At 39.9% G+C, this 24,305-nt stretch overlaps 1 protein-coding gene and 1 long non-coding RNA gene across 2 annotated transcripts; one reads left to right on the forward strand and one right to left on the reverse strand.

Annotated features, from left to right (window-relative positions):
* The first annotated feature begins 5 nt into the window (after nt 1-5).
* LOC138960013 (transmembrane protein 72-like) lies at nt 6-20,986 on the forward strand. Its single transcript, XM_070331732.1, has 6 exons — nt 6-2,032; nt 10,255-10,315; nt 10,825-10,896; nt 11,925-12,058; nt 12,673-12,775; nt 12,929-20,986. The coding sequence occupies exons 1-6, from the start codon at nt 1,954-1,956 to the stop codon at nt 13,029-13,031; spliced, it is 552 nt and encodes a 183-aa protein (XP_070187833.1). The 5' UTR covers nt 6-1,953; the 3' UTR covers nt 13,032-20,986.
* Nucleotides 2,048-6,204, reverse strand: LOC138960017 (uncharacterized). Its single transcript, XR_011453862.1, has 2 exons — nt 5,979-6,204; nt 2,048-2,410 (listed from the first exon to the last, which is right to left on the reverse strand). It is a non-coding gene; the product is annotated as an uncharacterized lncRNA (long non-coding RNA).
* Nucleotides 20,987-24,305: the final 3,319 nt, after the last annotated feature.

The following is a 24,305-nucleotide window of genomic DNA, read 5'->3' on the forward strand; positions in this document are numbered from 1 at the left end:
ACACACACACACATAGAGATACACACACACAGAGCTTCCCCCCCACACACACATAGAGATACACACACACAGAGCTTCCCACACACTCACACAGAGATACACACACACACACACATAGAGATACACACACATATACGCACAAAGCGCATCACACACATGTGCACACACACCTTGACAATCCCTCTCTTTCACCCTCTCCGTTTTGTGTGTGTCATCTGATATACTGTATTTCAGTTGTTGTTGAGATTTATCACTTGCAGGGTGAAGAAGAACTGTCATCCAAATGGAATGATCACGTGTACATCCATTTTTAATCATTCGGCCATGTAGGCAGCCGTATTCTGTCTTCGGAGGATATGCATCTCAGTGAGAGTTTTCTTTCTGAGAGTTTTGGTCTGCAACTCAACTTCTGTTTTTTTCACTGATATTAGCCACATCAACTTGTAACCCTTTCATGATTTATTTGTGTAAACATTGAAATGACCTTTTGTGTTTTCTTTGTTATTTTTTCAGTTTCTTTTTTGCTTTGAAGCATTTTCTAATATCCTTGTTCCAGTTCTTAATTAGTAGCAGTAGTAGTCTTAGTTGAAATAGTAGTAGTACATGTAGTAGTAGTAGCTGAGAAGGAGGAAAGACGCACATTGTAATACACAAATATACATGTATTGTCTTACAGGCTGGATCTGGATTGTTTCCCATCCATTTTGCTTAAATTTCAAAGTGTATGTATTTTTAAACATCTTTTGAAAGTCTATGATATGTGTTATGCATACTCAGATAAAGAACTTTTGAAAAAAAGAGATAACTGCTGTTTTCAACACCATACCTCCATGTTTACAGTTTATTTTTTATTTTTTGTACTTTATCCAATTACAAACTGACTGATATTGACTTTGTAAGAAACTATAATGAAACTTAATCTTACAATGATAAGGTGATTGTGTTCAGTCTAGGGTGCTTTGGCTTTGTTCATTGAAAATAAAAAAAACCAGTCCTACTATTTCTAAAAAAAGATATCGGAAGTGTACCTCTTTTAACATTGTTTGCCCCAAAACTAAAAGCTAAAAATTAACAAACGACGTTAAACACCAAATAAAGTAAAGTATGCCCCAAAACTAAAAAAAAAACAGTACCCTACCATTTTTAAAAAGACATCGTTTTGGATATTCCCCCCTCCCTTCCAAGAGTTATTAAAATGTGTTGACTGGTCCATATTTGACTGTTTTTGACTGCAAGTGCAATTTGTTTAAATTTCATGAGACCGGTGCCTATGAAAAATTGTTTCCCAAATGTGTAAATTAAATTAAAACAAAAAATTGTCCACCTGAGTTGCTGCCATGATCCATGACCTTGTCAAGATTTTGATAAAAAAAAAGTAGAGAAGGAATTGAAAAAAAAAGAGTGGGTGTGTGTCAATTTATGTGTTTGTGTGCATGTGAGTGTTTGCTTTCAGTGGGAAAATGTGGATGACAGTCTGGCAGGTTTTAAATTTTATCTTCTGAAACATGATCAATACAGGAGAAATTAAGTTTTCTCAAGCATGGCATTGAAAACTATTTAACATTTTCAGACTTCAAAAGTAAATGGTTTACTTTGTCAAGGGCCTGTTAATATTTTATGGGATACATTACTTCCATATATTTTCAATGAGGAAATGTTCTTTGGCATCTGTTTTAAATTACTTGATAAATACTACTATCTAAAATCACAAACAAAAACAAAAAAACATCTTTGAATAGATTTTCCTAAGCTACAGCACAAACACACCGAAGCAGAAGTCAAACAGAAATCATCCAATACGACGGACCAATCAAAACGGAAACCTCGGGACCCTGACCTTAGACACAAGTGCTTCCGGGTCAAGTTACCCTAGTTGCTGCTTGAGCTTGCATGTGCGCGTGGCGCAAAAGTTCGAGTAAAACAGGGACGGAATAGAATGATAAAGTCGACGGGATGAGCGGACCGACCTGTGGACGCTGTGGCAAGGTGTTGCTGGCGTTATGTCGGTTCATGGGGCTAGCCACAGCCTTGGGTGAGTAGCCCGGGGGTTGCGGGACGGGTTGACCGAAGCGAATGTCAACAAAGGTGTATTGGAGTGGATGATCATGAATGAAGTCACGCCACACACAGAATGGAGCACCGTGCATGAATCGCTCGCGCTCCACTTGGCTTTGGCAGCGGGCCGTTTTTGTTGGGACGGCGCGTGGGGTGATGATGATGAAAGACTTGTAAAAACAACACGTTGTGTGTGAGCCTGTCTCTGACAGTGTTTTGACACTATGGTTGATCTCTTTTTCCCTCGGTCCGGTAGAGTTTTGTGTGGAATGTAGCACGTCGGGTCTCCTTCTTCTTCTTCCTCTTCCCGTGGGGGACCGGATCCAATTTCTTGGATGTTGAAGGTCCCGCGGGTCTGCAAGTGAAGGTTGAATAATAATAACAATTTTACCAGTAACCACGGTTTATTACACACGCACGGCCTGACGTTGTATTATGTATACAACACACACACACACTCACACACACGTGTTATATTCAGACCCCCTATCTTCTTAGATGACCGTGTTGTAGTCTACCACAGGCGGAAGGTATTGTCCACTGGACTACTACTATCACAGAAAGACTTTCTGTGATAGTAGTACTTACTAGTAGTCCAGTGGACGATACCTTCCGCCTGTGGTTGTACTGCGGTGACCACAACTTTGTTCTGACCCTGTCTCTTGGCCGGAGAAGGACAGTGGCTTGGTCACACCCCACCACCATAAAATAATTAAAACCTTTGGGGAGGGGGGGGGGGGGGCAGGTACAAGTGGAAAGAACAGTTTAAAGAAACAGATTTTTGACCTGCATTGTCTGTATAAGTTTTCTAACATACCGCTGATTTATTCTCTTGTATAACAATTGTTTTAGAGTCTAATGTGATATGCTTCTCATGTACGTTAACTGATTAAGTAATTGTATATTCTTTTCACGAATTATTGAACATTTCAAGCATTTGAAGGCGTCTCAAAGGGTCTCGATTTGCCTTTTTATTTTATTTTTTTACTGTCATGCTTATCTTTTGTAATTGTTTTAAGTTTGTATATTATATATATATGTATATAGAGAATACTACATGGCTTGCCGTGTCGTACCAGATTTACACGAGTTGTTTTTTTAAATATTGAACTGCGAGCGAAAGCGAGCTGTTCACTATTTGAAAAAGCAACGAGTGTAAATCTGGTACGACACAGCAAGCCATGTAGTATTCTGTTTATCCTACATACTGTACTTACGTGTATTTTACTGAAAATGTCCTGCACTCGAGGCAGCTAAATTGAAGACGCTTGTTTTGGAACTTGGATCTCTTCTAAAGCCTCGTGCAATCTATTACGTCAAAGCAAAGAAACGTCACTCTGAAAGTTTGGCGTGACGTGTTAGTTCTAAAGATTTATCGAGGGTAATTAGCGAGCGCAATTTGTGTTTCTATAATGACGTTTGTCTCGGTGACTTTGGCATCATAAGCAGTGGAAAAACAGGTCCCTGCCAGACTTGCTTGACATGACCTCATTTACATGATATACACACGTGTGATTTGAACGATTATTATCTCAGGGGTGTCTCTCTCACGTATGTAGGATAATTAAGATTAGAATAGTCCCTCTCTGGGCGAGGGCTGGTTGAAAAGAAGTTCGTTTATATTGCTTATGCCACAACCCTCGTAAAATAAAATTTGATTTGATTTGATTTGATTTTGAGAGCAGTTTTTTTCTTCAATTTTTGGTTCTCGTGCTCAGAGATTTAAATGTTAATGATAGAACTTTGCATGTGTTTTCAGCTAAACTGGACCAGCATATCATCCAGTGCCTCAGATAGTCATTATCTTTAGTATTAAAGTAACCTTGTGTTTTTTGTTTGTGCGTTTTAAAAAAATTTATTTTAATAAAAACTTAAACTAAAATAAAAAGAGACAAGTTACTGATATTTAAATCATCAATGATTGACCTGCATTTTTCAAAGCCATGTATGACATACGCATCAGTGTCAGAAAATTGCAACAAGCTGTCTGAAAATAAGGTAGGCTACATGTATATATTCAATGACACTGTTTCAAAAACCAAAACATCATGCTAAAGTCCTTGATCATATAGTCCGCTTTAATCTTTACCTAATTTAGCATGGCCAGGAATGCTTGTGGCACTGTGTGCAGTTATTGTCCATTTAAAAAAGGAAATGGCTGAACTGAAGTTCTTCAGATTTTGCGTACATTATACACAACAGTCTTTAAAAATGCATGTGGTACCAGGAAAAAATCGTCAAACACACAAGAAACACATGCAGTCTTGTAAGCAGCGCTATCGCTGAATCATACAAAAGGCAAGACCTGCTTACAGTGGAATCCCTCTTTTTGGGACCCCCTGTTTTAAGACCCTGGTATTCCAGATTTTCTGGTAATCTTGTCAGCAAATTTAACTCATTAGCCACCCTCCATTTTAAGACCTGATTTTCTGAGAAAGTGATTCCACTGTAACAGGAAGTGGGGCCCTGTTTGCTGTTGACCTACTTAGCTCAGAGTTGACCTACCGTACTTTCCGGGTCATAAGGCGCGACTTTTTTCCTCGAGTTTGACCCCTGCGTCTTGTAGCAGCCTAATCCGTGTATTGAAAAAAATCAAAGAGACCGCCTGAGTACCAGTTAAACAACTTGTGATAATGCATGTTTCAGCTACTAGGTACTACCCTGGCCAAGTTTCCTCTCAAGACATCAAAGAGACCGCCCCATAGGTTAAACTGGTCACTGACCCCGGTGCAGGAAGTGTTTCCTCTCTCAGATCTATGACAGGGGAACCACCTCTCATAGCAAAAACTGGGTCATTGACCCCTGGGAAGAAGGTCAGTGTCTAAACAAGGCAACCCAGCTATCACAATGGACCTGACTTTGATCTCCCCGCACACACAGAGCACCGGTATACTTTTTTAATTTTGGTGCGCCCTATCGGCCCCCTGCGCCCAATGGGTGACTGGAATACAATTTTTTTTTAAAAGAGGGGGGTGCGCCTTATGCGCTGTAGCGCCTTGTAACCCGGAAAGTACGGTAGTTGTGTATAATGTGCACAGGAGATTGGTTTTTGACATGTATTGTGTTACTTGCTGGGGTAAAGGTTGACTCGCTAAGGTCCTTCACATGTTTTTAAGGGCAGAGTTGGCACAGAAATTAAAATTTGGAACTTTGGCAAGCTTTTCAATTTTTATGTCAAGGTTCTTGATAAAATATTAAAAATCCTCAGGAAAGTGTTCTTTGGTCTAAAAAGTTATCTTTGAATGAATTATGGGTCAGAATGGATATTTTTGTGTGGCTTTTTGGGATAAAATTTGTAGTTTTGGGAAAACAGTCATCTTCCAGAAAAATATAGATAGAACTATGTATGTTTTATTTTACTTAACTGCAAAAACAGAGCCATTGTTTTCATATAAATTTATTAACAGATTTTGTTTCTTGGGATTTTACCATTGGCACAAAATAAATGTTCTAACCTCTCTTGTTTTTCAAAACAGTGATAATTTAGAATAAATAAAGTTCAAGAGAATTTGAAGTTAGTAAAGCTATCAAAGCAATCTGAGAAGGAAACAGAATAGACATTGCCAGGAGAGCACATTAATAAATTATCTTTTGGATTTTGTGGTAGCAGTGTGTGTACTGTGAGAATAACACAATGCAGAACAACAGCAGACACAGCATACACACACTACATATTGTGTTACCTGTCGGATGAGATGAAAAACCGAGGTCCCTTCGTGTACACTACATTGGGGTGTGCACGTTAAAGATCCCACTGTGTTACCTGTCGGATGAGATGAAAAACCGAGGTCCCTTCGTGTACACTACATTGGGGTGTGCACGTTAAAGATCCCACTGTGTTACCTGTCGGATGAGATGAAAAACCGAGGTCCCTTCGTGTACACTACATTGGGGTGTGCACGTTAAAGATCCCACTGTGTTACCTGTCGGATGAGACGAAAAACCGAGGTCCCTTCGTGTACACTACATTGGGGTGTGCACGTTAAAGATCCCACTGTGTTACCCGTCGGATGAGATGAAAAACCGAGGTCCCTTCGTGTACACTACATTGGGGTGTGCACGTTAAAGATCCCACGATTGACAAAAGGGTCTTTCCTGGCAAAATTGTATAGACATAGATAAAAAATGTCCACCAAAATACCCGTGTGACTTGGAATAATAGGCCGTGAAAAGTAGGATATGCGCCGAAGTGGCTGCGATCTGCTGGTCGATGTGAATGCGTGATGTATTGTGTAAAAAATTCCATCTCACACGGCATAAATAGATCCCTGCGCCTTGAGTCCGAGTCTGGAGATACGCGCGCGATATAAGACTTCATATAACTAACAGTGGGCGGAAGCATGTGTGTAGATCACACCTTGTTTTCTCTCACCAGACGACCTGGATAAAAAAAGGTGTGCGGAACATGTAGAAAGGAGATTAGTTGCATTGCACACGTCACCGTATAATATCACACGCAGGTTGCCGACCTTTGTACTTATATTTTGATCAGACTTGGTGTCGGATGTTTATTTTGATCGTATTTTAATCGTTCAGTATTGTGTGCCTCTCCGTAATGCAAAGGGCAACTGCTCACTGAGGTTAGTCAAATGTTACCCAGACACTGACAGTTGTTGCTGCTAACTTGTTGTTGTGCATACCCCGTGGGCACTAAGTATTGAGAATGATTAGCTTCTGTTTTGATTTTAATTCTTAAGAGAATTTATGTTTATGTGTCAGATTTTATATCTGCTTGTCTTAAAAAAATTAAGAGTGCTGCAAAACAGTCCAAGGACAAGTTGCAAATTGCGTGTTTGCTGATGATATCATGCAGATTAGACTTGGTGTACTTTTTCCCAAATCGGCGCACTCACAAACACACACAAACCTGCACACCCAGCATGCAGGCATGCGCACAAAAACACACACACACACACACACACACACACACACACACACACACACACACACACACACACACATAACACACACAGACACACACACACACACACACACACACACACACACACACACACACACACAACTAAAACAAAAGCGCGCCTGAACATTATAAACATTAGTTCAAAAATAATGTTACAGCTTTGTAGTCTTTCCTTTTATCAGAAGCTTCTTCTTCTTCTTCTTCTTCGTACGTATCAGAAGCAAGAAGCCAAGGTTTTCTTCATTGTTTTGATGATCTAAGAAAAATCTGTTGCAACAACAACAAAAACGCCACCTGTTGCTGTAGTTTGTAAAGTCAAAGATCTTGACAGCAGTACAGTGGAACCCCCCCTCCCTCCCCCCCCCCCCCTTTTAAGACCTCTACAGATCTCAGATCAGGTCTTCAAAAGGAGGGAGTCTTAAAATGGAGGTAAATTTACAGAGGTTATGAACAGAAAGTCTGAAAAAGTATGGTCTTAAAAGGGTGGAGATCTTAAATTGGGGAGTCTTAAAAGGGGGTTCCATTGTATTTTTGTGTGTGTGTGTGTGTGGGTAAACATATAAAGCAGGTAGGTTGTGTAACTGGGACCATGTTGACATTAGTAACATGAATTGGTTGTGTACAATGTACTGGTGTCATGGTGTGAATGACCTAGCCAGTGGGGGGCCTGCTTGTTGTTGACCCTCCCGCAGTGGGGCACTGCGGTTATGAAATTAAAAGCCCCTCCTGTTTTTGGAACCGCAGGAGCTTTCTAGTTTGCTGTTAGGTAGATTTTTGGTTCCTCTTTCCTGTCATGCTCTCTTTTTCTTCATGAATTCTTTTCTTTTTTCTGCCTTCTTGGTCATTCACCTGTATTTTTTCCAAAAATCTCTTCTCTTGCCGCTTGTCTCGCGATTCATGTATAGTTTAATCTGTTAGTGTTCTGATGTAAGTCCAGCAGTAGATAGGTTAAGCCTATTTTAACATACTGGAAACTGGTAATCTTCCAGTAGGTATTAATTTAGTTTTACTAAAGCCTGCTGGGACACAAGTAATGGGTTAGTGCATTTGTAAACAGGAATCGCTTGACAAGTGGCCCCCTTCATCCCCCCCTTCCTCGTCCTGATATGGCTCTGCGTAGTCGGCTGGACGTTAAGCAACAAATAAACAAACAAATTGTTGTTGACCTACTTAGCTCAGAGTTGACCTAGTTGTGTCCTCTTGTTGCACAATGTGCACATGTTGAGGGTTTTGTGTTACCTGTTGGGCAAAGGTTGAGGCTGCAAAGGTCCTTTACATGTAATTGAGTCTTCATTAGAGGTCAAAACGATGAGCTGTGGTTCAGCATAAGTTAAGGGGAGAGAATTTGCACAGAGAATAATGATTAGAAGTTAAAACAACACAGTAGATATAATGTGCAGTTGAAATTGGCATAGGCTTACCTTAGGAATAAATTAACACATCATAATTTGCAGAAAAATACCTTTTATTTCATTTAGGAAACATAATTTTGTGTCAAAATGTTAAGTTGAATGACACCAAAACAAAATGTCTGGAAAAAGAATCAATCAATCAATCAATCAATGACGCTTATATCGCGCATATTCCGTGGGTACAGTTCTAGGCGCTCTGCAGTGATGCCGTGTGAGATGAAATTTTATACGGCCAGTAGATTGCAGCCATTTCGGGTTGGATGTTGTGGACATGCTCGTTAGTGCAGAGATCGTGTTAAAGAGATAGGATATTGATTGAAAACAACCAAGACTTCTCTTTTGTACCCTCTCGTTCAAAGTGAAATTGTCAGAAGTGAACAAAAGTTTGATAAAACATCATAATGTGAATAAAGGCGTCACCAAAAAAATTCTTTCACTTTTTCTGCATGTCTTGCGAGGAAGTGATAAAGAATTGCGAGAAGCTCGTCTCGGTGATTACAACACATCAGCAGTAGAAAATCAATCGTAAGGTCACTGCCAGGCTGTGCATGTATCGATATCGTTTAGGCCAAAAAAAAAAAAGAAAGGTGTGGTTAAGGTAACATAGCCAAAAAAAATAGGGTAGGATACTAGGAAGGTAGGCAATCACTTTTTTTCTTTCTTTTTTTTCTTCTAATGTCTATAAATTAAACCTACTTGACAGGGAAATAAGTGTGCGACTCGAGCGCTTTCGCTTTCATTGCGTTTTCTGCACGGGTTTTTATTTTTTTATTTTTTTTTTTTACAAATGTAATAAAAAGTTATAGGGTCGGCCCCTAAAAATAGGGTAGGTCGGGTTACCGTAACCACACCTATTTTTTTTTTTTAGGCCTTATCATTAATTAAAGGGGAATATCTGTTGTATTTTACACTATGGTATTTTATCAGTGTGTTTTAGACTTGATTTGACTGGTTTGGGTGAGAGGTTTGGGTGAGAGAGTGAGGGGTTACTGTGAGAGAGAGAGAGAGCCATGATTCTGGCTTGTAAAGAAATACCAGTGTGGAAATGGCTTGCATGATCACTGGTTTGTACCACACATACAGTGGAACCCCCATTTTAAGACAAAAAAAAACCGGGTGAAAATCTGGTCTTAAAAAGGAGGGAGTCTTTAATATGGAGTACATTAACAGAGAGTATGAACAGAACATCTTTCAAAAAAGCAAGGCCTTAAAAGAGGGGAGTCTTAAATGGGGGGGGGGGGGGGGGGGGGGGTTGGTTTGTTTTCTTAAAAGGGGGTTCCACTGTATTAACAATAGCAGCTGCAGCCACAGTGATCATGGTTGCTATTTTGCTATAGATGTCTGACTGCAGCACAAACAAATTAACAGATTATATTCATCACACACATGTTAAGGAACATGAGCCAATAAATGTGTAACAGTGTATATGTACAAGTACATGTACATGTATTGCTGTGCATACTTTCTGTAAATCCTGTACCTTCTGAGCAATGAATTCCCAGATACTGGGTGCATTCAGAAGCTTGACATTTCTAAAGTAAGAAAGATAGATAAAGGGAATGTTTTTTCTCTCATGTTTTTAGGCATCTTTTGACTCATTTTGTCAACAAATTCAAACATGACCTCATGCTTGGTTGCAAATTTGGAATATGAAGTGCTGCTGATATTTGATTGATGAGTAATGCTATACAAAAATAAAATTTATGTGTAATGCTATACAAGAATGTTTGATGATGATGATGATGATGATGATGATGATGATGATGATGATGATGATGATGATGATGATGATAATGCATGAACTGTTATGACAGCCACGCTGAAAAATTCATTCTGATCACATTTTATTTCTGGTTTTTTGTCCAGGTCTGTGGGGGGTTGGGGTTGAAGCCGTTTACTTCAACCATGACCTTGGTTTTTATTTAGCGTAAGTCATTCTGTGTGCTTGTCTGTGTGAGATACTCTACATTTAGTAAATGTGTTTATTTGAATATCATAGATTCATACTGTATGTGGAGTTGAATTGTATTCATTGTCTTCTCTTTTTTTAAATTTAATGAGAAAGCAGTGTAAAACTATTCTTGCACTAATATCATGTAAGTCTTATAAAACTTTTTTGTTATATCAACTTCACAAGTTATTTTTGGAGGTGATGGTTAAAATATTGTGAGTGGAAAAATTTGAAGCGATAAGAATTTGAAAGAAAAACCTTGATATTTTAATAGTGTATTTTCAGTTTTGGTAAGCAGTTCACATGCATATTATGTGCATAAACACATTCATTTAAAAAAAAAATTGTATTTCAATGAAATCTTAGACTACATACAGCTTTTAAACAGCATAAACTTTTCCAACAGATTGTATTGACCTAGTGTATTATGCTGCTTAATTTGGGACTTTACTGTCACTGATTGAAAATGTGTTTTCCTTGTGCAGACCTCTGGCTGTGATAATCTCTTTTCTGGAAACAGTGTTTCTCCTCAACTATTGTGTGGAAGTGTGTGTGAGGTAAGACCCCTGCTGTAAAAGTCACTGTCCTTCCGAGTAGACGACCATGTTGAGGCGGTCACAGACCTGTCCAGGCTTTTGTATGGAATGAGAGCGTCCTTTCACGTAAACACATTATTATATGCAATTTATATCGCGCACATATCTCAACCGCGGATTCAAGGCGCAGGGATTTATTTATGCCGTGTGAGATTGAATTTTTTACACAATACATCACGCATTCACATCGGCCAGCAAACCTCAAGCCTATTAGGGCGAGCATTCACCTTTCACGGCCTATTATTCCAAGTCACACGGGTATTTGGTGGACATTTTTATCTATGCCTATACAATTTTGCCAGGAAAGACCCTTTTGTCAATCGTGGGATCATTAACGTGCACACCCCAACACATACCAAACTCAACATCCTGACCGCTTTCTACTGGTGACTTTTTAAGAAATTAACTCATAAATAAGGTCCCACTCTGCACAGAAAGCAGTCAGGCTGTGGATTTGTGGTATGTGTCCAAGTGGAGGGGTGTGGCCACAGGAGCTTGTATCCAATCGCCGGTCGATCATTATTTACTCCTTATTCCATATATTTACTCCGTATTCCATCCAGTCTACTACTACTATTTACTAATAAGTAGTAGTAGTAAGGGTAAGCATGCAGCAGTAAATAATAAGCATGCAGGAGTAAATAATTATCGACCGGTGGTTGGATACAAGCTCCTGTGGGTGTGGCCTTATCCCGTGTACAAGCCTGGCCAGCTCTTAGATGATAGTACCTGACAGAACACATTATCATGCTGAACAGAAAACTTGTTATACAATGGAGTCCCCCTTTTAAGACCCCCCAATTTAAGACTCCCTCCCTTTTAAGACCTTGTTTTCTCAGACTTTCTGTTCAGAACCTCTAAATATGCCCCGGCCCGTTTTAAGACTCCCTCTTTTTTAAGTCCTGATTATTTTCTCATATTTGTTTAGGTCTTGAAAAGGGGGGTTTCCACTGTACATGACTTACAATGGGGATCTTTTTTCTTCACAGCCCGCGAAGTATATGTGCGCGTGTGTGGGATGGCGTGCTATGGTTGGACGACTGGCGGAAAGGATTGGTGTACGTCCTGACCGCCATTCCCTGCTTCCTCTGTCCAAACACCGTCCCACTCGCCATGGCTTGTGGTAAGATATCTTCCTTCCATTGGTTTTAATACACCGTCCCACTCGCCATGGCTTGTGGTAAGATATCTTCCTTCCATTGGTTTTAATACACCGTCCCACTCGCCATGGCTTGTGGTAAGATATCTTCCTTCCATTGGTTTTAATACACCGTCCCACTCGCCATGGCTTGTGGTAAGATATCTTCCTTCCATTGGTTTTAATACAACGTACGCACGCGCACAAACACACACACTCACACAGTGATGCACACTCCCTGGTTCCCTCGTATTCAAATTATGAACATATCACATTTCAGATTGTGCTTGACAATTTCAGTGGTTCAGATAATACTGCGAAGAAGAATTAAAATTGCATATATATTGCAGATCTGATAAACAACAGGAAATAAGCGCTCTGAATGCATACGACATGTGTAATAGAGTAATTAAGAGTTATTCGGAACCAGTCTCCTGGCACCTGAGAGAATAACAAGCATTGAAATGAACAAGCGACTTGCGTCCCCATATTGCAGGATGACAACCTAAACACTTCAGTGCTCTCTCATGCCTGATAATAGCTAATGCCTGATAATAGCTAATGCCTGATAATAGCTAAATGCCAGTGTTGTATTGCAGGAGCCATGCTAGCGGCGACAGGCTTGCTGTACAGTCTCAAAACTTACAAGACGCGGAAAGAAGCAGACGACAAGAAGTTCTTGTGTAAAACAACATACGATAGGTAAGTCTGGAAAAAAAAAGGGGAAAAAAAGAAAAAAAGGTAAGTCTGGAATTGTAAAGCGCGTGGAGCTGTTGGACGAGGTATAGCAATAATTTTGGCATTGTTTATATCCAGGTTTGACAAAACAATAAATGTGACATAATGTGTGTGCAGGTTTGACGAAGAGGTTGAAGACCTGGAAGAGAGCATTTCAAATCCCACCAACAACCCGACCATCATGAGCGTTGCCGATCAGATCGAAATCCTCGAAGTATGACATTTGCAGCGCAGCTTGTATTTCAACTGAGATTTGGCGTCAAGGAATACAGAACAATCAGCTATCAACACCAAAACTCTGTTTTTTTGTTTGTTTTTAACTTATGTGAACAGTATGGCAATACTTTGAAACACTGATAATCCTGTTTGAAACACTGATAATCCTGCCGTGTGAAAATGTTTGTTGAAAGTAGACAAGGGGTTGTGTTAAATGGATGTTTCTGGTGTTTTACTGAAAAAAATCTCAAAATGGTGGTACAGTGGAACACCCCCTTTGAGACCTAAAACAATCTGAGGAAATGAGGTCTTAAAAAGGAGGGAGTCTTAAAACGGAGGTACATTTACAGAGGCTATGAACAGAAAGTCTGAGAAAACGAGGTCTTAAAAAGGAGGGAGTCTTAAAACGGAGGTACATTTACAGAGGCTATGAACAGAAAGTCTGAGAAAACAAGGTCTTAAAAAGGAGGGAGTCTTAAAACGGAGGTACATTTACAGAGGTTATGAACAGAAAGTCTGAGAAAACCAGGTCTTAAAAAGGAGGGAGTCTTAAAACGGAGGTACATTTACAGAGGCTATGAACAGAAAGTCTGAGAAAACCAGGTCTTAAAAAGGAGGGAGTCTTAAAACGGAGGTACATTTACAGAGGCTATGAACAGAAAGTCTGAGAAAACAAGGTCTTAAAAGGAGGGTTCCACTGTAATGAAATTGTTAAAGGGTCACACATACCAGTTCATACTTTGTCTGACTGTTTTTTCCCCTGATAACTACAATGGAATCCCTGTTTGAGATTTGGTTTAGCTGGTTTGGGTAATAGAGAGACTGGTTTTGGTAATAGTGTCTGGGGGTTTTAATAGAGAGGCTGCATGATTTTGAATAATAGAGTGACTGGTTTGTGTGAGAGGCAGGATTCGCACTTGCATTGAAATACTGGATTTGAAATGATTGACGCGATCACTGAGTAAACTTGCTCATTTGATTGGGACAGTGTGGATGAAGTGGACGCCATTGTAATCCAGAAGGTGTAAAGAGAAGGATGTCTGTTTACTAATACATGTATCTATAGTTGTTTGAACTACATGGGTGGGATTCTTCCGGTATATGCCGGAAATCCGGATTCGTAATGTTTGTGGGGACGTTTTTTGGGTTGTTAATTATACAAATCCTTCAGCGTCTGGGGGCCCCCAGACCCCCCCCCCCCCCCCCCCTTAAAATTCTTCAGGTTTCATGACATTTTTCAGTCTCACCCATGGAACTATAACTCTTCTTGTATATGGTTATCAGTCAGAGGGCTTCCAGTATTAACTCTTGGATTGCAGTTTTCATGGTGAGATTTTTTTCCGAAGAAACAAAGGGAAGTAAACGCTCTAAAAACAGTTCTTCAAATAGCGCTCTGTCTCATTTGGTTAAGATTCTTAGGTTTTCCTTATTGGATAAGGCATTGATGTAAATGTTCAGTACATCCTTTTACTTGAAAACACCTCAGTCAGTCTTTTTTCACCAGAGAATAAGATATTAATAAGATTGAGATTAGTGCATTTGATTGTGAGGTGTGTTCCCTGATCTGTGTGTATTTCTGTACTTTATATATATATATTTATTAATCTGTTTTTGTGTGTGAGATTTGCACTTTGTGCAAAGTGTGCTTTCAGTTTGTTGTGCTCCATGGTGCAATGCTTTGTGTGTTGATGAACACTTGTTCGGTTGACAGCCATTTTGAACTGACTAATGTACACATGTAAAAATGTGACCCTCCACCACGGAATGTGTCGCATGTCACCTTTGCATGATTTTTATATTCTTACATTTTCTTAAGGATTTTTTTATGCTCTATCCATTGGTGAAAACCGTTTTAGAAAAGAGCAACAACTTTTTGAGTTATAAGCCTGTGACTAAGGTGACCCTCACACTGATACCTGACAACCCCCGGACTATACAAGCCAAGGTCTTCAAAGAGAGGAAGTGTTAAATTGGGGTGTCTTAACGCGGGGTTCTACTGTACAATTGGGGTGTCTTAACGCGGGGTTCTACTGTACAATTGGGGTGTCTTAACGCGGGGTTCTACTGTACAATTGGGGTGTCTTAACGCGGGGTTCTACTGTACAACCCAGAACATGATCACCACATTTCAGTGCATGCACAATACAGCTGTATGAATCTTCAACCTAGAATACTCACAGCATGGCAGAGCTGCTATCATGCGGTTGTCTTTATCGATCATTCGACTTCTTTTCTTTTTCTCCAAACCATTTCCAGCAGCCACTCACTATCTTGGCTCTGTTACCGGCACGGTTGGCCTAGTGGTAAGGCGTCCGCCCCGTTATCGGGAGGTCGTGGGTTCGAACCCCGGCCGGGTCATACCTAAGACTTTGAAATTGGCAATCTAGTGGCTGCTCCGCCTGGCGTCTGGCATTATGGGGTTAGTGCTAGGACTGGTTGGTCCGGTGTCAGAATAATGTGACTGGGTGAGACATGAAGCCTGTGCTGCGACTTCTGTCTTGTGTGTGGCGCACGTTATATGTCAAAGCAGCACCGCCCTGATATGGCCCTTCGTGGTCGGCTGGGCGTTAAGCAAGCAAACAAACAAAAATCTTGGCTCTGTTGTGAAATGTCATTTTGCCCCAAGACGTCCAAATAAGACTCATTGCTCTGCATGGAGCTCTCTCATCAAAGTCATATATTCCCTAGGAAGGGTGATGTACCTGCCTGTGTAAGGTTATTCATCAGCACAAGAAGAAATGTCCAGTACACTTATTTAAATAACAAGAATAAACAGAGTAAGTGTGTTTGCAAAGTGACTTGCTACCATGTGCCAATCGGAGATTTGTCATATAACCCTGTTCATCGTGTCTCATGTGTATAAAAACAGAAGTTTATGCATGGTGCATTATTTTTGGGAACTTTTGAAAGAGTTTGTTCAGCTTGTAACAGGATTTGTACAGTCATTGTAAAGTTTGAAAGGGGAATAACAGAAGTCTGAATGAGTAGTTTCCCCTTGACTATTTCTTCAGTGTACATAGACTCGTATTATTTGACTGTTCCAGTGTTTGTATTGCTTACTTTATCAATGCATTGCTAGCAGTTGGAAGGACAGTCTTTGAGTTGCATTTTAGAGATGGGGTATTTATTTTTGGATGGATTCCCCCCGCGGGTTAGGGAGAAGAATTTACCCGATGCTCCCCAGCATGTCGTAAGAGGCGACTAACGGATTCCGTTTCTCCTTTTACCCTTGTTAAGTGTTTCTTGTATAGAATATAGTCAATGTTTGTAAAGATTTTAGTCAAGCAGTATGTAAGAAATGTTAAGTCCTTTGTACTGGAAACTTGCATTCTCCCAGTAAGGTAATGTATTGTACTACGTTGCAAGCCCCTGGAGCAAATTCTTGATTAGTGCTTTTGTGAACAAAAAACAATTGACAAGTGGCTCTATCCCATCTCCCCCCTTTTCCCGTCGCGATATAACCTGCGTGGTTGAAAACGACGTTAAACACCAAATAAAGAAAGAAAAAGAATTTTTGGATGGATGTTTTGTTGAGAGATTTTATTAGTGTTTGAGGAGATCTGAATTTTTTTTTTCATGTTTGAGAAGATCTGGTATTGCATATCATTGAGAACAGATTTTTGACAGTATGTGTGCGTGTGATACATGGGTTTGTTTTCAGTGTTGCTTGCAGTCCAAATAAGTCTTCCATTGCTGTTAAAGTATTAATTGAAGGAACTCTTTCAGGCATTTGTAAAGGGCTTTTGAACCTATTGTTAAAGCAATGTTTTTGTAAAACACTCAGATCTGTGTTTGTGCCTTCATAGGAATATAAATGGTTGTGAGAATTTTATTTTTACATATTGTTCGAGATTCCTTTGAGAGTGTACCAATAAAGCGATGTGCCTTAAATAAAAGCATTTACATATAACATGTTAAAGAAATTCATAAAGCTGTTTTGCAGAGATCTGTTTTTTTTAATTGTTGACATTTTGCATATGTGCCTTACCTTTTCTGGTTGTTTATGATCTGACATTTCAGGAATTAAAAATCCATGTTTAAAAATAGTATATTTGCTAAGTATGCTGTTTTTATGTGTGTGTATCATATCACATTTAAAATGTGTGTATATGTATGTAACGTATGTCTTTGTACTGTTACTAGTACAAGTTTTTACTTCAAACGCACCGAGATTTCACACGTCATTTTACATTCAATTTATGAGAAGAAAGTGTTTTGAGTACGTATCATTTTTGTGTGTTTTACAATATATGTTTGTTGCAGTTACTGTTATAAACCTTAGAATGTCTGTCAGTTGTTGCTGTTACTGTTATAAATCTTAGAATGTCTGTCAGTTACCTCTGCTTGATGGGTTTGTGGGAGCTTTTTGTCCTTTTTCTTTTATTGTTTTTTGTTTAACTCGCTCTCGTTCCTCAACCTTGCAGAGTCATGACAAAAGATTCTCTCAAGTCGCTTGTTACTGAATAAAAAACGCTCGCGCTGGACCCGAGTACTCTTCAGACTGGCTCGCTCCCCCAGTATGAAAGTTTTTGTCTTGTGCACGTTTAAGACCAAGTGATTGCTCTGTGTGAATTACAGGCATTCCCTTTGCTATATAAGTACATTGCATGCGAGCCGAGGATGTGCGTGGTGACTGGCCTTTCTCTTTTATTTGATCACAGTGAAAAATATACTGCCGACCCTCTTCATAACTGGTGAACTGGTGGCCCACGAAGTTCTTTTACTGTCCTGGCTCGCGGATTCTTGCATTTATCACGCCCCAGGTAGTTTTACCAAATTCTTTAATGTAAAATGAAGGTAAAAGACTGAAACATATGTAAACAAAGGAAACCATAAGAAAAAATACAAATTAATATGAAAAGAATCAAAACACAAAATCGCGACCTCTAAACCACCGCAGTCGCGACCGAGCAACCAACGCTTGGTAGAAAATGGGGTACACAAAAAATCAAATTATTCAAACACACAACGCGCAAAGCCTGGCAAATCGTCTCGCATGCGATGCGCATGCTTTTTACGACGCTATATTTCTCGTCACTGTGTGACGCGTTCGGCTGTTCTATCAGCTCAATGGCTGGCTGTTGCTCCGTCTGAATTCGTCCCACCGCCAAGTCGTTTTTGTGGTTTATTTCGCATTTAGGTCCCAGGTAACATTATGAAGTTTTAATACGATCGATCGGACCTATTATCAAGTTAGTGTATCAACTTTTGAACGAACTGCGCCCAGTAGTTTCCCAGCAATAAGCTGTTAAGTGGAGAAAGACACACACGATTAAAGTCTGCTGAGCCCAAGTACTAGCGTACTCGGGGATAAAGTAAACTCTGAACAGGAATGGCGGGGAAATAGCTTCGTTGGTATCGGCACTGGCTTCAAAACCAATTGTCGCTATTGACGTGGGTTCGATCCCCACGTTCGACAAGGGAGTTATTTTCCAGTCAACTTTGTGCAGACTCTCCTTGGTGTCTGAACACCTCCGTGTGCGGGCATGCGCACGATAAAGAACCCAAGTTCACAGCGAAAGGCTCAGGGCTTGGAAACAAGAATACAGGCATGCAGTAAAAAGGAGAGTAAAATTGGTTAGCGCTGTACTTTATTGCAACTCGCTTTCCCCAGCAACCCAAATTTTCATACAATGACTTACCCCCCGCGGGTTAGGGGGAAGAATTTACCCGATGCTCCCCAGCATGTCGTAAGAGGCGACTAACGGATTCTGTTTCTCCTTTTACCCTTGTTAAGTGTTTCTTGTATAGAATATAGTCAATGTTTGTAAAGATTTTAGTCAAGCAGTATGTAAGAAATGTTAAGTCCTTTGTACTGGAAACTTGCATTCTCCCAGTAAGGTAATATATTGTACTACGTTGCAAGCCCCTGGAGCAATTTTTTGAGTCACTTGAGAAAAAGTGACTGTAATCGGTCAGTGTTAGTCTGTCCGGCCGGCCGGCCGGCCGTCCGGCCGGCCGTCCGGCCGGCTGTCCGTAGACACCACCTTAACGTTGGACTTTTCTCGGAAACTATCAAAGCGATCGGGCTCATATTTTGTTTAGTCGTGACCTCCAATGACCTCTACACTTTAACGATGGTTTTGTTGACCTTTGACCTTTTTCAAGGTCACAGGTCAGCGTCAAAGGAAAAATTAGACATTTTATATCTTTGACAAAGTTCATCGGATGTGATTGAAACTTTGTAGGATTATTCTTTACATCAAAGTATTTACATCTGTAGCCTTTTACGAACGTTATCAGAAAAACAAGGGAGATAACTAGCCTTTTCTGTTCGGCAACACACAACTTAACGTTGGGCTTTTCTCGGAAACTATAAAAGTGACCGGGCTCAAATTTTATGTGAACGTGACTCATTGTGTTGTGAATAGCAATTTCTTCCTGTCCATCTGATGCCTCATATAATATTCAGAACTGCGAAAGTGACTTGATCGAGCGTTTGCTCTTCTTGTTTATTTGTGCTTTTGTGAACAAGAAACAATTAACAAGTGGCTCTATCCCATCTCCCCCCTTTCCCCGTCGCGATATAACCTTGAACGGTTGAAAACGACGTTAAACACGGGGATATAGCTCAGTTGGTAGCGCGCTGGATTTGTATTCAGTTGGCCGCTGTCAGCGTGAGTTCGATCCCAGGTTCGGCGGAAATTTATTTCAGAGTCAACTTTGTGTGCAGACTCTCTTCGGTGTCCGAACCCTCCCCCCGTGTACACTACATTGGGTGTGCACGTTAAAGATCCCACGATTGACAAAAGGGTCTTTCCTGGCAAAATTGCTTAGGCAGAGTTAATAATTGTCTACCTATACCCGTGTGACTTGGAATAATAGGCCGTGAAAGGTAAATATGCGCCAAAATGGCTGCAATTTACTGGCCGTATAAAATTTCATCTCACACGGCATCACTGCAGAGCGCCTAGAACTGTACCCACGGAATATGCGCGATATAAGCGTCATTGATTGATTGATTGAAATAAAGAAAGATACAATGACTTTGAAAGTGTCTGAAAAATTTGTATTTCTTCTTTTCACTGCCTGACTTTAAAAGCATAAGCTTCATTACAGGTTATACAATAAAGCGTACCATTATTTGTGATCATTTAACTAAAAGCATATTGCTTCATTTCAGGTTAAACAATAAAACAAATGACTCAGACCATTGTTCAGTAATCACAAGTCACTGATATATTTCTATACTTTGTATCCAGAGAAACTTGAGTCAGATTGCCTGTAAGCTATTTTAGGCTAGGTTATTATTTCACATATAGTACTTTTGTCATTTTAGATTAGTTTAACTGTTGTGCAGTGATCTCTGGCTGTTTGTATTGAATTTTGTCATGTGCAAAGTTTCTTACCTTTTTGATACAACCACGTGGTAAGTTGTTTCATGGTAAGTTGTTTCATGGTAAGTTGTTTCATGGTAAGTTGTTTCATGGTAAGTTGTTACACCGCAATAAGCAGAATCTCTAAAGAAAACTGTTTTTGAAACTGGATCTCCGATTTCTATTTTACCTGTATCATTTTTATCTGTATTTTTTTCTATGGCTACTGACTTTGGAGTAATTAGCAAAGTACTGCTGAGGACAGGGGATATTTATGATAACATTAATTTCTTTTTATAGAGGATTCAAGGGGTTTCTTTGTACTACGTTGCAAGCCGCTGGAGAAATTTTTATTAGTGCTTTTGTGAACAAGAAACAATTAACAAGTGGCTCTATCCCATCTCCCCCCCTTTCCCCGTCGCGATATAACCTTCGTGGTTGAAAACGACGTTAAACACCAAATAAAGAAAGAAAGAAAGGGGTTTCTGAATGTTTGTAGTTAACAAAGATCTGCTGTAATGTTTTATGCGGTTGACTTTTTTTCCTGTATCAGTTTCTTTGACTTTCTAAGTAATTGGCTTGTCTTATTTCATGTCGCATACTATTTTGAAGTTTGCATACAATAAAAATATATGTAAAAGAGTGTCTTTGTGGAGTGTGTAAAGTTTGCTTAAATAGACCAATTCCAAAAATAACTCCGTCGGGTTTGTCCAAATCGATCACTAGCGAGGGTTGTGTCGGAAACACATGGGAACCCGCACAGGTTTCCGACACACACCCCTCGCTAGTGATTGGCCCCTCCATTGTTTGTACGAGGTTTTGCAAGAAAAGGTCACTCGTCCTCAACCCTTGCAAACCTGATGGGAGTTACTTCACAAAATCGTCTATTCAAATAGAGATAAACTGGTCATCTGCCCAACCAAAGTCAAAGACCAAAACATGTACCTCGGGGCAGTTGTCTGAACACCCAACTTGAGAAGGGAAAAAAAAAGTTTGTGTGCGTGTATGTTTGTGTCTGGCTTCATGCTTGACTGAATGCTTTATAAGTCACGCTTCAGCGTTCTAGTCAGAAAAGAGAAAAACCTGCATCTTTCAAGAGTTTCATCAACTATTTTGAGATTAGTTTATTATCTGTATCATAAGTCGTGTTTGTCTGTCTACATAAAAGACCACTGGGACGACGTATTGTAAATGTTTGTTTTGTCAATAATGAAATGTTCCAATAGCCTACAACTCTTGTTTTGTTTACACCCAACTTGGGCTTTGGTTTCTTGGCTGAAACTGTTTCTTTGATATTGCATATCGGCAGATTCAAACCTGTTACACCAATGTACAGAAGCTAAGAGGAGACAGAAATCAAGACATCAACCAAATCCACAGAACAGATGTACAGGAATGGTGATAAACAAACAACAATACACCCAATTCAGTTTCACATCATCAGAATTTTTTTATTTGAAAGTCGATTAGAAATGGACACAAAATATACAAATAGAAATCTAAACGGAACACAGAGTATTTGGGCCAACATTCAACGTATCCAATGTAGGAATGTGAAAAATCTATGAATATGGACCTATTCACTCGCTAAGTCATGTGCATCTCATGTACACCTACATTCATTACCTTGGCTAACTAGCGCAGACTGCAAGTACACACGTCACAAGGACAACAGAAAAAGCAATATAAAGCAATTTGAGTCCCCATTCGCCCCTCGGCGATTTCTGTTGAAAATGTTGGTTTGACTTAACCATGGCAGGCGTTTTGTCATCAAAGAGTTCAATATCAGGTTTCTGAGTTAGGGTGCATATTAAAGGCACAGTAAGCCTCCTGTAAACCATCACAGATACTGTCAGGCTTTTACACAGAGTACAAACACCCTTCCATTTGAACGCTCACCAAACGGGAACATCCTAGGTGCCCTACGTAAAGAGCGAGCAATTTTCAAAGAATTTATTTTTGCGTGGTTTATCTTACGCCTGAGCCATCGTGAACCCGTGTGATCCAGTTTCCCTTTTTCACAATGCAGTCATCAGTTTGTAATTTGAATGCGGCTCGCCGTGTGCTTATCTGCAATAGCACGTTATTATGTACCTCTGACTTTTCACGAAACAAACGAATGTGGTTCATAAGAACTCGAGCGATGGCTTTTGACTGCCTATAAACCGTCGTCTGCTACGAAAACCACGACCTTGCGTGACCCTGCTTCTGGGCTTTCCTTTTTTCAAACTTTCAAAACTTCGAATTGTACTGATCTTGTCTTGATGAAAAAATAATTCTTTTATGATTTAAGAATGTTTGTGTAACAAGCTGTCAATTTATTATTTAGATTTTAAAAGTTAGGTCTAGCACCAAAACGCACAATCATCACTCCACGGCTATCACCAGTTGAAGGGAAGTAACTCATTTTTGACCGGAGTTCAGGATGGGTCCGATTGAGATGGTCTCAATCCGAAAAATTAATTCTTTGAAAATGTCTCGCTCTTTACGTAGGGCACCTAGGATGTTCCCGTTCGGTGAGTGTTCAAATGGAAGGGTGTTTGTACTGTGTGTAAAAGCCTGACAGTATCTGTGATGGTTTACAGGGGGCTTACTGTGCCTTTAACATATACTGCTCTGACAATATACCCAGATGAACTGAAACAGTGTTTAACCCATTACCTAGTTTTCACCGTCTTAAATTAGGGATGACTAAATTGTTAACGTATGCTTTCATTTAAAAAGACAATTTTGGATAAAAGTGGGAAAATGGATCCTGACTTTGCAATTTTGTAAACAACTTGAGCCAAAGAGAACCATGTGTCTTACAGGCACTAAACTTTTGACTGGGGGACACCAAACCAAAGAGCAAGGGAGAGAAAAAGTTCCAGACCACTAAAAGACCACAACAAGAAAATAAAAGTGCCACTTTACAAGTAGGTATATGTACAGCGATTTGATACAGAGGTCAGGTCAGCTTTGGCTAGGGCAGATCTATCTTGTCTCAAGTCAAAACAATCATCAACTTGCCACAATGTATTTCTGAGGCAAATCAGTTCCATTCGTTGGACAGTAATAACCAATTGATTTCTGAAGAAAACATAGATATACTTTTTGTTTATAAACACCACACAAATCCCTGCCACCCCCTGCATAAAAATCATCTTGCTAATAAAATTAAAAATTTTAGTTATAAATTTTCATTTGATTAATATACTTACCCAACTCACATATAGCAATTAACTCTAGTTCAGTGCTGGTAACGCTGTACGCATCCCCTTGGTAACAAGGGAAGCCCCTCTAAAAAAAGAGTGACCAATACCCATAAGGCCATATTAATACATACTTCCGTATGCGCGCGCATACGCCGCCATATGCATCATTCCAAACGAAGCCCAACTCACTCCCCTTTTTTAGAAATCCACCCCCCACAGCGGGGAGGCGGGAGGGAATAAACGATGTGAGTTGGGTAAGTATATTAATCAAATGAAAATTTATTACTAAAATTTTTAATTAAATTACATATCTTACCCAACTCACATATAGCAGATTGCTACTATAGGTGGAGGGCACTTAACCCAATCAGGAATTGAGAATCTGTCCTGCCGCTAACAGAGCAGGTAACCCAGAAACACATCCTATCTCAATGCATAGGCATCTCTGAGATAAACATCAATGAAAAACCTTTCAATAAAGCCAGCAAGCCGACTCAAGAACACAGTTCTGCCAGGAGACCAAATCGAAGAACAGCTAGAGTGGAAGCCCAATCTCTTGCCTCGTGAGGCCCAGCTGTAGTAAAGGGCAAAACTGCCCTGACATCCCCTGCCTGACTCTGCCACCATACATAAACTTGTCTAACTATGGTGGAGACCCAATTGGCTAACACTACTCTCGAGATGTCTTTAAAGCGCACCATAACGAGTGAGATAAAAAGAAGTTCCTGAGATTCCGATCTAGTGTGCAGAGTCCTTAACGGAAAACTG

Source organism: Littorina saxatilis, linkage group LG2, assembly GCF_037325665.1.
Source record: "Littorina saxatilis isolate snail1 linkage group LG2, US_GU_Lsax_2.0, whole genome shotgun sequence".
Taxonomy (NCBI): domain Eukaryota; kingdom Metazoa; phylum Mollusca; class Gastropoda; order Littorinimorpha; family Littorinidae; genus Littorina; species Littorina saxatilis.

Excerpts from the sequence above, each read along its gene's own strand:
- LOC138960013 (XM_070331732.1), top strand. The coding sequence starts at position 1,954 with ATGAGCGGACCGACCTGTGGACGCTGTGGCAAGGTGTTGCTGGCGTTA. Across the intron at positions 10,316-10,824 it reads GACCTTGGTTTTTATTTAGC|ACCTCTGGCTGTGATAATCT; the intron begins GTAAGTCATTCT and ends TTCCTTGTGCAG. Across the intron at positions 12,059-12,672 it reads CCCACTCGCCATGGCTTGTG|GAGCCATGCTAGCGGCGACA; the intron begins GTAAGATATCTT and ends GTTGTATTGCAG.